The sequence below is a fragment of the Dermacentor silvarum genome, chromosome 5 (genome assembly GCF_013339745.2).
Source record: "Dermacentor silvarum isolate Dsil-2018 chromosome 5, BIME_Dsil_1.4, whole genome shotgun sequence".
In the NCBI taxonomy this organism is placed as follows: Eukaryota; Metazoa; Arthropoda; class Arachnida; order Ixodida; family Ixodidae; genus Dermacentor; species Dermacentor silvarum.
Genome location: NC_051158.1, coordinates 15862570 through 15876794, shown reverse-complemented (window position 1 = coordinate 15876794; position 14225 = coordinate 15862570). Strand labels below are relative to the sequence as shown.

The following is a 14225-nucleotide window of genomic DNA, read 5'->3' as shown; positions in this document are numbered from 1 at the left end:
TGAGCAAATGGCACATACCCACCGCGTGGGATCAGCCAAGAATTGGGCGGTTTGCACAAAATGGGTGAAAGAAGTTTAGAGAAAAGAAAATACTGGGGAAGACGTATTTTGCTCGGTGTTCAAAGTGGAACAGTCATCATGGTTAAGTTAATCGAAAAATAGATAAATAATTATCGCAAATTTACTGTTTTAGGAAGGCAGCCAATTTTGGCCAAAATAAAGTCTTTCATCGTTGTGCAAACATTCCGGTGGCTGTATCATAAAGTGGAAGCTCCAAACGGAAGCAGGGCAGGGACGTTCATGTTGAGGCCAAGCTTGTTTATAGCGACCTCGAGCAACCTTATTCTTACTGAGGAAAGTCAGCGACAGGCAAGGAGAAAGTGTTCAATTGTTTTTGGTTCACCACACTGTATGCATAAACCATCCCTGTGTATATACAATTTTATAGTAACTAGGCTTCTCTTCTTCTTTTTCAACGTAGGAATATCCTTCTAAGGCTCGCCTAACGCTGTATCCGTCGCTGCACAAGCTGAGGTGGCGTCACCAGTCGAAACACATGCCGATCGGAAAACCTGCAAAAGAGAGACAAAAGATATCAGGAAATGCACTGCTCACCGGAAACTTGCACTGAACGAAATAAAAAGACAGGAACTTCAGAAGCAGTGTCGGGTCCAACGTTAGTCAGGTCACGCCGTATGCAAACAAGGTTCTAAACCATGGAGCAGTGGTGGCACTGCCATCGCGAAAGATGTTCAGCCTGCCGCAAACATGAACCACAATACGTTAGCCACGAAACACAAGTTTACATAAATACGGTACAAAACATTTTGAGTTTAAATCACAGCAATATACTTGAAATAAACAGAATACCTGTAGAAGTTTAGCACAACAATACTAATGATAATACAATATCTCAGTAACGATGAACACATATTATTGCAAGTGTAACTCAATAATAATAAAAAGTAATATAAGTGTAAATCAATAAAAGAAGCCAAATGCAAATGCCAACAAAACTTTATCGTTATGTTATTCAGTTGCAACGAGGTTAATTATAGCATGTTTATAACAGCACTGATCCGTGATACAAAACTATGTGGGAGCTGATTCCACTGATTGCAAGTTTTGGGTGCCATTAAGTTGAAAATGTCGCAGTTTTGCACTGTGGAACAAAAACCTTGTGTGCATGACCAGATCGACGTGATATACTGTAAATGACAGTGGAGGTATAAAACGTGAGCGAAGATTGGGCTGGTATGTTTTATGGAACAGAGTGAGGCATGAAATCCTGAGACGGCTCATAAGCAACGGGAGGTTAAGACAATATTTCATGCGCACTCACTGTACGGTTGTAGTGACGATGAAATAACTTAACTGATCGATTTTTTACAGCTTCAAGCTGTTGACAATCTTCACTGGTGATATATTAGGGTCCCACATGAACGAAGCACAGGCCTAATGTGGCCAAATACTGGTGGATTTCTTTTAATGCTACGTGAGCAAAATAAATATTTATTCTGATTTAGCATGACTGTGGTTATACTTCTTTTATTTTATTTAACACCACTGTGAGCCTTTTGCACAGGCCCAAACAGGTAAAATTTACATGAGCGTAAAAAAAAAGAAAAAAAGGAACAAAATTAAAGAAAGAAAGAAACACTGCCATGCAATAACACTTCCATCCAACACAAAAAAGTTTCTTTGAAGTGAATTAAGAAGGAACAACAAAAGGTGCTCACGACAATTACAGTATTAGTCATATGACATTATTGTAGTTACGGGGGGGGGGGGGGGGGGGTCAATAAACTACCACTTTTCAATGCATTGCAAAAGCACAACGCAAATTATAAAGTAGCACACAAATACACGTGCATGATTTCCCAAGCACTTATCCTACGCATTATATTGTGAACTACGCGCTAAAGAAGCACTTATGCGCAGCAAAATATAGCTCCAATTTTGCAACAATGCCATCTACAGAATCTCATTCAACAATGTCCTTTGGCAAAGCCTTCCAGATTTATATTGTCCCCGTTATCTTTTGCGATGGCTGAATGTACATGTGACTTTCACGCTAAATTGAGGCGATGTGTTCTTTTTTTTTTAACTTTTCAAGCGAAGCTTGCATTGCCTTACTCGTGTCGGTGTTGGTGTTGGCGTACGGAAAGAACCCAAGCGGCGCGAAAATAAAGATTGCTCGTGGGGGCTCCTGATTCCAACCAGCGACCTCCGGGTTGCGAGGCCACCTGCGTTAACTAATGCAGCCACTGTCGGTTCATCATACGCGCCCTTTAAAGCGGGGTTTTATATGCATGAAGAAGTAGACATGTCGCCACAATAGTGTCGATGATGCCAGCTCTATAGGATGTTTAGATCGACACTTTAGTATCAAATTAAAATAACTTGTATTTCTCAACTTTCGTACTTACTAATGTCATCCTTTTTACGTGTGAAAAACGTGTGGCACAGTTTATACAACTTTGAAAATATGCGTCAGATTGTGTTCTTTGAATGTCATAACGTACGACCAACTAGCCCGAGTATGTATTTTATCTCATGTACTGTGCCTGCCTCTAGACTCACTCAATACTTCAATACTTTCTTGTACCTTCCAATGGCGCGCCCTCGTTTTGGCGAACGAAACCAAACGTCCGAGCAGTGGCACCTCTTCTCGTCCCTGTACGGCCAGAACTCGAGACACACTCCCGTCAGGTGGCGCCAGGCGACGCACAACCTGCGGCAGAAGGATTCCTTGCACCTGCCAGGCGTGTCCCTTGCAGCTGCCACTAACCCCAACGAAGCCGCTAGAGCCACCACCATCATGACCAGTGTTGTCATGGCGACCGGTGATGTGGCGAACACTGGGTGCTTCATCGTATCTATATATCAGCTGTGTTTCCAAGCACTCCGTTTTCGCGTATCCAGTTCCAGAGAGTTGGCCCTCGTCTGAAAAAAAAAAAAAAGACGAATAAACCATTTACAATTCACTTGCTCAAGTTACACCGAGCGCGAGACGCTTATCTCTGCGACACGCGTGACCCAAGTACCCACAGTAACTGTTTACTATATTTCTTACGCAGCAGGCAATGCTGCTGATGCTACGCATGTAGTCCGGCCATAAACGTATCTCTCCACGAGTTTCGTGGTGCACTAGTTTGCTTTTGATCTGCCACACTTTCTGCGGAATCATTACTTAATATATTACAACTACAACTTGTGGACTCAATGTTATATTAATTCTCGTATTATTTGTGTATCTTCGTATTTCCAGGATGCGACGTACTACGCTTCGGTCACAAGCCTAAAAGATGTACTGTGCCCGCTGTTCGCAGATAAGTGTCATTCCACTCGCTCAGTGGTGAATAGGTTCTGATCTGCGATGCCTTCCATGTAATAAATGCGTCTTAATTTGGTGACATATAAGTGCGAGACCTAATGCTATGTCGAATTACATGACGCGTAGTCATATATCCTCATATACGAGGAACTATTTTGGGGGTCGCGTATGCGAGCAGGGAGACAAGTTTATCTAGCCTCCGTAGCACTGCTTGTTGTGGATGAAGCGCAGTATACATGAATAACGCGCTGATAATTCGATACATGTCTTTTAGCGGTGTCTCTCGGCTACCACTGGGCACACCGCAGCTCTTTGCCTGTCTCCAGTGTGTTAGACCCCGACACGTCTCACGCGCAAGTCAACGCACATCTTGCGGAAGTATCGACCTAATCTGCCACAACACCATTTCTGCTCGACTTGCTAGCGTTCCAACCATGCTTCGCATGATACCGACAACCGGATTTCAGCATAACAAGCTGTGTCGAGCTGATTTGTAAACGACCAAGTGCATGTAAACAAAGCTAGCGATTACAGGAAGCCGAAGCTTTCATGCCTTTGGGGGGGGGGGGGGGGGGGGGGGGCGTCATGTTTTTGACACGGGCACACCAATGACGTTGCAGTACTACGTATATACCTTGCATAAAGGCTCACATGCTGGGAGGAAAACAATGTGGAATAGCAGGCCAGGGATACGTTCTACGTCTTCGCTTTTTCTCTCATTAATTTTTTTTCTCTCGGTCTCTTCTGTGCCTTGGAACTATATTTGAAATAGTATCTGCTGCTTTCAAAGTGCAATCTGATTGCCCCAATTTAATAGTACATGCTGCTGTAGTTTATCTTTATTCTGTCTGAAATTTTTTTAAGAGAATACTTAGCAGGTGCTATCGGCTATAAGAAATGACGGTACTCGGGGATAACCAAAGACCAAACTTATTAACAGCAAAAGACGGATACCCCTGCAAAATTGCAAGGTTTGCATAATTGCGAAAATATAGTGACAAAAACTCACCCGATATCAAGCAGAACAGCCATCGGCCTCTCTTCAGCAGAAAATGGCCAGAAGTATACACAAGGGCTCGACGTTCAGCCACCCTGTGTTTAATTCTGGTTAATGGATCACTTGTAATTATTTGTTCTCTTACGCCACCATGACTAAAAAGAAAGAAAAAGCAAGCACAATACGAGCTCTGTCATTCTGAGTCGGTGTTCAACAGCTCACCAAGTTGTGTGGGCTACATAACTCTGCCGTCAAGACATGCAGCTTACGTGTCAGAAAAGCATTTCGAAAACGGTCGGCTTTGAAAGCTCTCCCAGCTGGCACTGAGGATTTGTTCTTGAAAAAAAAAAAAAACGCTGAGGAATACAAAAAGAAGAATGTTGCATAAAAGTGAGTTCGCGCGCTGACATCGAAGAACCGGATATTAGGTAGGCTCGACATCTGGTGGCGAGGGTACCAACTAAACCTCTTATAGGCGCGTCGCACCCACTTCAAATGCTGCAAATAAGATTTAACAGCAAGAGATGTCTCACATCTTGTGTTCCTCATCCATCGGGGTGGCTGATTAGCACGTACTTCTGCGGAACAGGACGTGCCGCGGGGTTTGCTTCCCAGGTCATTCTGACAGCAGTGGAATGCAAAATCATTCCTTTGCCACGCTTTTGTGTGCACGTTAGGTTAAAGATCCCCAGTTGAGAAAGATTAGTCCCGAATCTTCTACTATGGCGTTTCTCGGCAAAGTTATTTTGACTTATGAACAGCATTAAAAAATTTTCTTCTTGATATGATGTAAGCGATGTTTTAAATCGTAGTTTTCTTTGCTTCTTTCTGCATTTAGCGGCTGCTTGCTCCTGGCTGCTGTCTTTCCGAATGTACAACTTGTATGCGACTATACAGCCATGAGTATGCAACTAGGTATGTGAACATTCTTGGCCAATCGTCTAGAATGGGCAGGTGCCACTAGGTAGGTTCGCGAATAAACATGCAGAACGAGAGGCAAGAACTTCAATTTTGCAATTGCAACGTTCACCATAAAGTGAATAGTTCAAAAAATTCCGGCAGAACCCATCTCATGATGAATTTCGACGTTAATATGATTAGCATTGCGGAAGCAACATGGCGAGAAACCGTATTGCCACCGCAAAGAGACAAAGTGGCAATCTCGCTGCCAACCACCGCACCGAATTATACCACGACCCAGTATATCTTGTTATAAACAGTGCACCCTAGTTTAAACTTCGTACTATCCCTAGTATCCTGGTTGCAACTTCGTAGCAATAGCTCTCCATCAAGCGGCCGCGCTCGACATGGAGGTGCCTGGTGTGGATGGGGCGCGATCGCTTGAATATATTTAAGGCTACATACCCCTTGTGTCACCTTGGCACATTCATTACGGGGGATTCGCCTAGAATGGGCACTTCACGATATCACCTACGGAGGGCCGAAGTTGTCTGTTCGGGAACACACACTGCGGCACATGGCCAGTGACACAAGTTGTCTACTTGGCCAGACAGCTGCGAGCAGCAATTTGTCTATTCGGACGCTTATCCATGCAGTGGCTCACGTTGCCTGCTCGCCAAGACAGCAGCTAGGACATACCTAGTGGCCCCATGATGCTCACAATTTGGGTCACTGGGTGAAAGAGGTTAGATACGTATACCAAAGTGGGTAATGTTCCCAAAAAATGTTAATCGTAATAACATGCAATTAGTGAATCTATTTAATTAGCTACATAAACATCGCGTCTTCTTAAGCAGGAAATATCTGCCTCTCCGAGAAATGCGCCTGAAAATAAAGGACAGTGCTATGCGTCACAGTCGTTTGTTGTTTAATCTCTTCGAACGAAAAGAAGAAATCGTGGTATGTGGCGAAGAACTGTGCCACAGGTTTCAAGTGTAGCTCGGCAAATGAAAAAAAAAAAAAAAAGATTGTGAAGAAACGTAGGTTGAAATTATTTCGTAGTGCTCAAAATTCTGGTGTTCGCAGTAGCTGAAGTAAGGGCTGTGTGTGTCCAATTCCGTCCGTCGCGTCTACTTCGCGCTACGCCCACCGTCATGAAGTGAGGGAATCGTACATCCATTGGATCCTGCGGCTTTATTATCATGCTTATTCTGTTCATCAGGCCGGAGTGGGTTCTCCGTGGCTGTATCCTCGAGGGCCTTTCGTGTCCTTAACGTCTGAAGAATATTTGCTGCTGCTGTTGCTGCTGCTGCTGCTGGCCCTTCGTGTCCGGGTAGTGGATGTGTCGGTATGGCAAGTGATAGTAGATGGAATCGGAACACGTGCACACCATGTATCGCACGTTGCTGTAGTAGTGGGGCAGGCACTTGCCGGGTCCACGACCACTGCGCTGACACAGGTGGTAGCACAAATAGCTGCCGCATTGTCCTCGGGTCAGAGGTAGCAGGGTCGAAAGCACGACCAGCGCCACCAACCAAGGGGAGGCGACAGACGAGGGGCCGGTGGCAAGGAACGGGGAGGCCTTGTTTTTTGCGGAAGGCATCTTGACAGACGTTGGGGTTCACTTCCGCTGTGGTAAAGAGATCGAGTAAATGTTTCGGTTCTCCATTGAATTGTGGAGATATTTCAATTACGAAAGCTCCGCCTAGGTAGCTCGACATTCGTTGTAAAATTGTGTAATGTGACCAGCATTCTTTGGGAACCTTACCCGCTTTGCGATACGTATGTCTGTCCGTCCGTATTCAACCTCTTTCAGGTACCCAATGACCTAAGTTATCTAGTAGCTTGGATCACTAGGTATGGGCTTGCTGGCGTCTTGCCGAGCAGATAACATGGGCCACTGGGAATGTGCCTTAACAAAGAATTAGCTGATGGCTACTGTCTGGCTTAGTAGACAACTTAGGTCCCAAGGTCTGTGCCAGTGGGCATGTAGCTCACAGAACAAATAAAAGTCACACTTCAAGCTCTTTATTAAGCACTCTGCACTTGTACTTATCTCAACTGCGTCTCTGCCTTGTAACTCCCATCATCGTAATTATTCCAATAATCATCATAACATATAAAACAAATCATCACCAATTGCACAGCCATCGCAGAAAATATCGCTAATCACATTAACGTCGATCGCCAACCACTTTAAAGGACGGATGCACCGTCATTTTTTTCTATTCGAGATTATTCGGAATAGAGTATATTTATGTAGTTACTGTCCTTAAGGCTGCACGCTCTTACGCGCAGTGGTGTTCAGAGCACTGATTCAGGCTTTGTGAGAAAATGTCTTATGGGCTTATTTTCTATATAATAAAAACATTCAGTCGTGTTTTCGTTCGTTCGTGATCTCTTAAAACATTTACATTGGCAGTGCACAGACAAATTGAATAGCACATACTCTAGATATTTTCCCAATAACAGTTAAAATATAAGTGTCGATTACTGAGCAAAAAAAAAAATCAATGCTACAATGCAAGATGTTGCCTTTGAATGGCTGTAACTGCAACGTAGAAAACAGTGAGTGGTGCGATCGTGTTAATAGTGCATTAAATAAAAACGCTAAGAGACAGGAAGAGAGCGGTGTGGATCAGAGAGCAAACGGAGATAGCCGATATTCTAACTGGCATTAAGAGAATTAATGAATGAATAAAGCCTTTTGCATGGCCATGGGCAGGCCATGTAATGCGTAGGAAGGGTAACCGGTGGACCATAAGAGTTACAGAATGGATACCAAGAGAAGGGAAGAAAACTAGGTGGGGGGATGAAGTTACGAAATTTTCAGGTGAAAATTGGAATCAGCTAGCGCAAAACAGGGGTAATTGGAGATCGCAGGGAGAGTCTTTCGTCCTGCAGTGGACATAAATATAGGCTGATGATGATGATTATGATGATGATGATGATGATTAAATAAAAACGCTAAATCAGTTTTCACTCGCACAATATTCTTCAGAAAGTTCATCCGCATTCCTTCGGCCGTAAAGTGCCCATCGAAAGGATTGTGTCCGAGATGCAGTTGTCGCAAAGCGATTAACTTACCTCGGAAGGTTTTCCAGCGCGCTGTTTTTGCGACACCCTGAAGTTCCAGCCGAGAGCTGAGGAGCGGATAAGGGCCCACGCGGAGACGGATTGCACCAACTCTCGAATGATGGTCATGCTACTGCGCACAAGTTCTTTTTGTATTTTTTTATTTTATACGATAAAGCATTAGCGACCGACTTCTCAGAAATGGAAAACATCACGTCATAAAAAAACCTTAAACATAAAGAGAATTCGTGCTTCCTCGCGAGCACTTCAAATCCAGACGGGGCGCGCAGCGAGCAACCCTCCCTCACCCCTCCCCTCCTCCTAGAAAAAAAAAAAAAAAAACTTTGTTTTCGCAAAAAAAAAAAAAAAAACTTAAACACGTTTTTTTTCTCTCTCTCTCTCTCTTCGCTACCTTTATTTAAATTCTTGCTCTTTCAACGCCGCTCTTGTCACCTCGTCGCTCGAATATGGCACGGGATGGCGGGTACATGGGAGTTTGCTGTCCTTTGACGTAATAAGGACACGAATCAAACTTGCTGAAGCTTCTGCACGCAGGAAGAGGCAAGAGGGTATGTGAGGTGCACGGTAGGAACGTAATCCTAAAGGAATCGCTCAATTGTTATCCTGCGTGCTCGCAATCACCGAACTTACCTTCACGTGTGCCACGTGTGGTTAGCAGTATACATACAATCTCGGGCACCACGTGGAACCATAAATGTATGTTCTTCAACAGATTAACAGCATATAATATGCAACACACAGCATGGTTTCATCTGGCTCGGTTTAATTTCGGTTTCCTCGGAACGTCTTTTGATGCGCAAGTCCGTGAATATGCTTCACAGAATGTCCCGTAAGTGCCAGAAAAAGACAGTGATGAAGGTACTACCTGCGTTGCAACGGAACACGCACCAGTTACTCTTTACAAAGCACACGTCGAGATGAGAGTCACGAAGCGAGGGATGTTTAACTAGTGAAAACCGAGTGTGAATTTTTTCTCTTCTTCCTCTTTTTTTTTCCGTAAGCGTCGCGGTGGCTCTTTTCGCTAAAGGAACTAGCACTAAGACAGCTCTGCGGCCGCCATATGCCAAGTGTAATTTGTCGTACGCTCCAGAGAGGCGGGCACGTACATTAAACAGTTCGCGTAGTGCTAACGAATCACTGGGACCTGCACGCTCTTACGTATTTTTTCTTCTATTTGGCATTGGTTACAACTCGGTATGATGAGGAAAGAAATTGAGTAAAACCGTGCAAGCCTCATTGAGATATACTGCAGGAGGGACCGGTGAAATGTGCCGTCCACATGCCATCGTTGTTAAAGAGACGCTATATATGCAGAGACAGTTACTTACTCACCTCTTAACGTCAATTTTACTTACGCTGAGCCACTAGCCGTTGGTATCTCCAACGCTCGTATCATTGTTGCAGTAACAGCTATTTATAGACCGCCAAATCGAAGTGTGAGGGCGTTTTTAGATGAACTCCCGCAGATTTCTTTCCCATGTCGCCCCGTTTGCTTACTCGGAGACGTAAACGTTGATTTCATAAATTATGGGCGCGAAACACTTGTCGATTACTTTATCGTTGCTGACGCTATATACTATTGCTGGTATAATTGCCCCAGACGTGTAGAATTTCTGCGCGACTCTTCAGTTTCATCCTGCCTTCTGCATGTTATTGTTAAGTCTACGCTTACCTATTGTTCAACAGAAAACTTCACATAATTTTTTTGTTGGTCGCCGTTTCTTATCTTCAGAAGGGTCAGATAACCCTCTCGAAATTTCGTTACAACCGAAACTGTACATCAGAAAAAGCTAGATCCATTGCTTCAAAATTATGATTGCGAGATGCTTCCTTGCGGCTGTGCCGATGAACAAGTAATAAGAGTCGAATAATAATAAATTTAGCGTCAAAAACACGATCACGCAGAGGCGAGGCCATAGAGACAGGACGAGCGCTCATCCCGTCTTTCCTTCCCTCTCCATAATCGTGTTTTTGACGCTAAATTCATTATTATTTTACATGCATAAACTAGTCCAACAGCAAGTACTGCTAAAGGCATAAGAGTATGTCGTTCGTGTCTTTGCGAGAATGATTGATTCATGCAAGAAAGTCATAGTTGTATAGCGAAAGTAGGAATGCCTTAGATTAAACAAAAGATCCCAGCGGCTATTGAGGAAGGAGAAATGGCTTGGACGTGGCATCACTGTTTACAGAGGAATGGTGAAATTGAAAATGAGCCCGTAATAAGGCTTCTGCATTATTAAATTTAAACTGTCGTGATTCAGTTCTTCCAGAACCTGGGCAGCAATTGTGGAGTTAAGAGGTACCACGCCTCAAAGTAAGCTTGAAGTAATTAATCCGTGCTAGTTTTTTGGGGGTGTCCTTAACTGCGGCCGACAAGTTTAGCTCATTTTATCTGCGGCAGCACATTGCATAATTACAGTGTCTAGATAATGCATCTTAGCTTGGTCTTTTCCTGATTTAGCATTTCTCCACCCTGTACTCAAGACGATCGACATCCGTTGTATTCTGTTCTGCTTCAAACTAAGTTTCAAAAGCTGGACTTGATGGTATTTCTGTTGATATGTTACGGAGAAATTCTAGCTCTCTGAAAACTGTTTTGTACAGCTATATTATAAATGACAAGGTAAGCACACAAATTGTCCCTCCTGGACTGACGGAAGCGCTTGTATTGTCCCGGTAAAAAAAAAAATGCTTGCATAAGCAACATACAAAGCTATTGCTGCATATCAGCTCTGTCATCTATTGCATGGACCTTAGAAAAACCTTCTTATTTGGTTATGTGTAGTTTTCTTGGTGCTCATAATGAACCTCATAATGATGCTCAACTTGTTTTGTGTGACGTAGCTGATAAGTTGAACACTTCACTGTATAATAACGAAGTGGCGCAGACTTTTTTCCAGAATGTTTATAAAATGATCAGTTCGGTAAGTCTTTATGCACTGCGTTATAAAGTTCATAAATGCGGCTTAAAGAGTCCACTTTTTGCTTTGCTCAGCATTCATCTGCATGATCGCACCCAAACAGTGGCGCTTGGCTCACTTAGAAACCCAGCATTGAAATTGAACTATGGGGTCCCACAAGGCGCAGTCTTGGCCCCAATTCTGTTCAACCTTTATGTAAATAGTGTTACTAATAACATAGTACACTGCCATATTTTCCAGTGTGCAGACGACTCGTTCTTCGTAGCCAGACATGTGAATTACTCTGATCAATCTTTACGCTCCCACAGGACGATCATGCTGTAATATCGTGGTTTCACAACAATCTAATTAACGTCAACATGGAAAAGAACGAGTTTGCTTTCCTAACCCCTTCAAATTTATTTTGTCTGTAATGCCTTCTACAGGCATTTACGAACCTGTAAAAGCTTTAATTGCTCTTCTATTCAATATAAGCATTCTTTTGGATGCACTGGTGTTTTCTTTGATCACGATATGCACTTGAATACTCATCTAGCCCGATTATGAGCAGCACTCCGTAAGGTCGCTTGTTTGCTGTATTCTATTAAGTCTCTATGTATCTTACAAGTATACATAGACATGTCGCTAATTCATTAGGCTATAGTTTTATGGTTTGGCATATGCTGTCTTTATTTCTGTTCAAGAGCTTGCTGTTCAACAGTGGCGTAATCGGCCTGGCCCCATTACGTCACTCTATAATGTTAAAGTCTACTGCAATCTTTATCAGCGCCGTTTGCTTCGACAAGATTTTGAAGGGCTTTTCGATAAAGATCGATAAATGTGCTAGACTTGTTTAATTTCGACTCACGCATGAAAGAACACTTGTAAGGGCAAAGATAAGGCGTAATATTATGCACACGTGCTGGGAATGTACAGGTTCACTGCCTTCTACTCGTGTCAATTGAAGTGTATGAGCCGGTATAAGTGGACGAGTATGTACAAGCGCACGTGTTGCTTTCCAGCAAGCACTTGCCTATAACAAATATTAAGGGAAACCCCAGATATGCGTACACTTACGTGAAATATACAGAGAGCACTGAAGAATGGCCTATAGCTTCATTCTGCTTTTTCTGTATTTTTTGCGAGGTGGCCACATGGCCTAATTAGGAAGGTCAATCTGATTAAAACATGAGGACATGTTTTAGGTAACTGCTACAGGAGTGACGTACGAAATATACTGGTAATTAGCCATCATTAATGGCTGTCAGGTTTGTTTGTTTATTTGCACTGTCAGCTCTCGAAAGGGCAATTACAGGAGTGCTAACGCAAAGCAACAAAAAATCAAAGCCCCTTTCTTAAAGAAAGATGGTTGAACGCGAAGCTTTCTCCCATGCAAACTGCAATCAAATTCGAAGTCCAAGGCCAACGACCACGCAACGAACCCAAGAAATGCTGAGCAACCCGATGCGAGACATATGTGATTTGATTGCTTGTTTAGGATTCTATTTGTTGAACGTTGAAGTTGAGTGAAGACACATTTCGTTGAGTTGCATAGCCTTTATTTCAGATCATGTAGCCGTTTGATTACACGCACAAACTCACACTTTCACGGACGACTCTACACTTGCACAGTATTTCCTTGTGATCGCTGTGGTAGACAGTCAGAGGCTCTGCCATTGCCGATACACGAGATCGGCCTTACGGGCACGATCGCACTCACGTTGGCGTACGGCAGCCTCTTCTTCTGTCGTGCGCTGCACCCGCGGCCTAACCATGGTGACGGTCGGGAATGCATTAAGTGGCGCGCGTAATACAATGCAGATATCTACAATTTGTCCTGATAGCGTGGCGTTGCAGTTCCCATTGTTCTTATCGGTACAACTGCGAATGTAAACTGTAGAGTTCTACGATACGCATGTCGTGCGCCGTTGTTCTATTGTGTGCGTAGATGCGCAGATAGCTCCATTGTGTAAGTTGGCTTTCCTGCAGTGCGCTTTAGGCACTCACGGACGAATCAGTGAGATATAAAAAGCTTCGCTTTAATAAACACGAGATATTCTCCTTTCACAACGTATAACTTATGACAAGGCAGTGCACGTCCTTAGCGCAAACAAAGCCGTAACTGCTCGCAGTGGCAGACGAAATTGTTCCAAACTAACCAGGGCAGAACGGCAGAGCCAGGTATGAGAACTTAACGACGGCACATTTAGGATGCCATCCTTGCAACGTACTGCCCAATTTAGACTGCACGCTTGCAGTAGTCTTTAACCCCCGTGATGGAGAACTTTTGATGTAACCTGACAATATATGTTAACCTGATCACCACAGGTTTTGTAAAATTTACTTGGGAAATGGTGTACTACATCGTATTTCGATGGCTTCCGAGTCACTGTGGCCTCATTAGCACCGAGTACGCTGAGAAAGGCTGTTCAGTCGTGCAAAAGGACATGCACCTGGATGGTCTTTGAGGATGGACGTGCAAGGATAAGGTTGGTCAGTCGCTCACTGACACGACTCCTCGGAGTGTCTTTATAATGACTATATTCGTAACGCGACTCTGTTTAGATGGCAAGTGCCATCTGACATCTCGCGCTGCTTTGTACCATTGTCGTACAAACCTAAGGCTGAGGGTAGTATTTACATAGGGTTGTATCAATGCCACATGGGCGAGGTTAATGCCATGAAGTGTCGAGGACTTGAAATGTTTTATGCCATTATGTATAAGTTGCCACTACACTGAAATATTTAATGATATAAAATGGCCCGGCATTGATAGATGCAGGGAATACACCAAGTTTACTTGCAATCGTCTCAAAAATTCTTCAGCGGATTAGCGGATAAACGCTCGAGAAATGCCACTATTTTAGTTATTTATTTACACGATACTGCAGACCTCATTGGTCTAAGCAGGATGGGCAATAATGAAAACATACAATACTCAGAACGCCGAGAAACAGAAGTGCAAGTCAATAAAATACACGGATGATCACAA

General features: G+C 43.6%; 1 protein-coding gene across 1 annotated transcript; it reads right to left on the bottom strand.

Annotated features, from left to right (window-relative positions):
- Positions 1-279: 279 nt before the first annotated feature.
- Positions 280-4634, bottom strand: LOC125945542 (uncharacterized). Its single transcript, XM_049667421.1, has 3 exons — positions 4347-4634; positions 2609-2946; positions 280-572 (listed from the first exon to the last, which is right to left on the bottom strand). The coding sequence occupies exons 2-3, from the start codon at positions 2872-2874 to the stop codon at positions 503-505; spliced, it is 336 nt and encodes a 111-aa protein (XP_049523378.1). The 5' UTR covers positions 2875-2946; positions 4347-4634; the 3' UTR covers positions 280-502.
- Positions 4635-14225: the final 9591 nt, after the last annotated feature.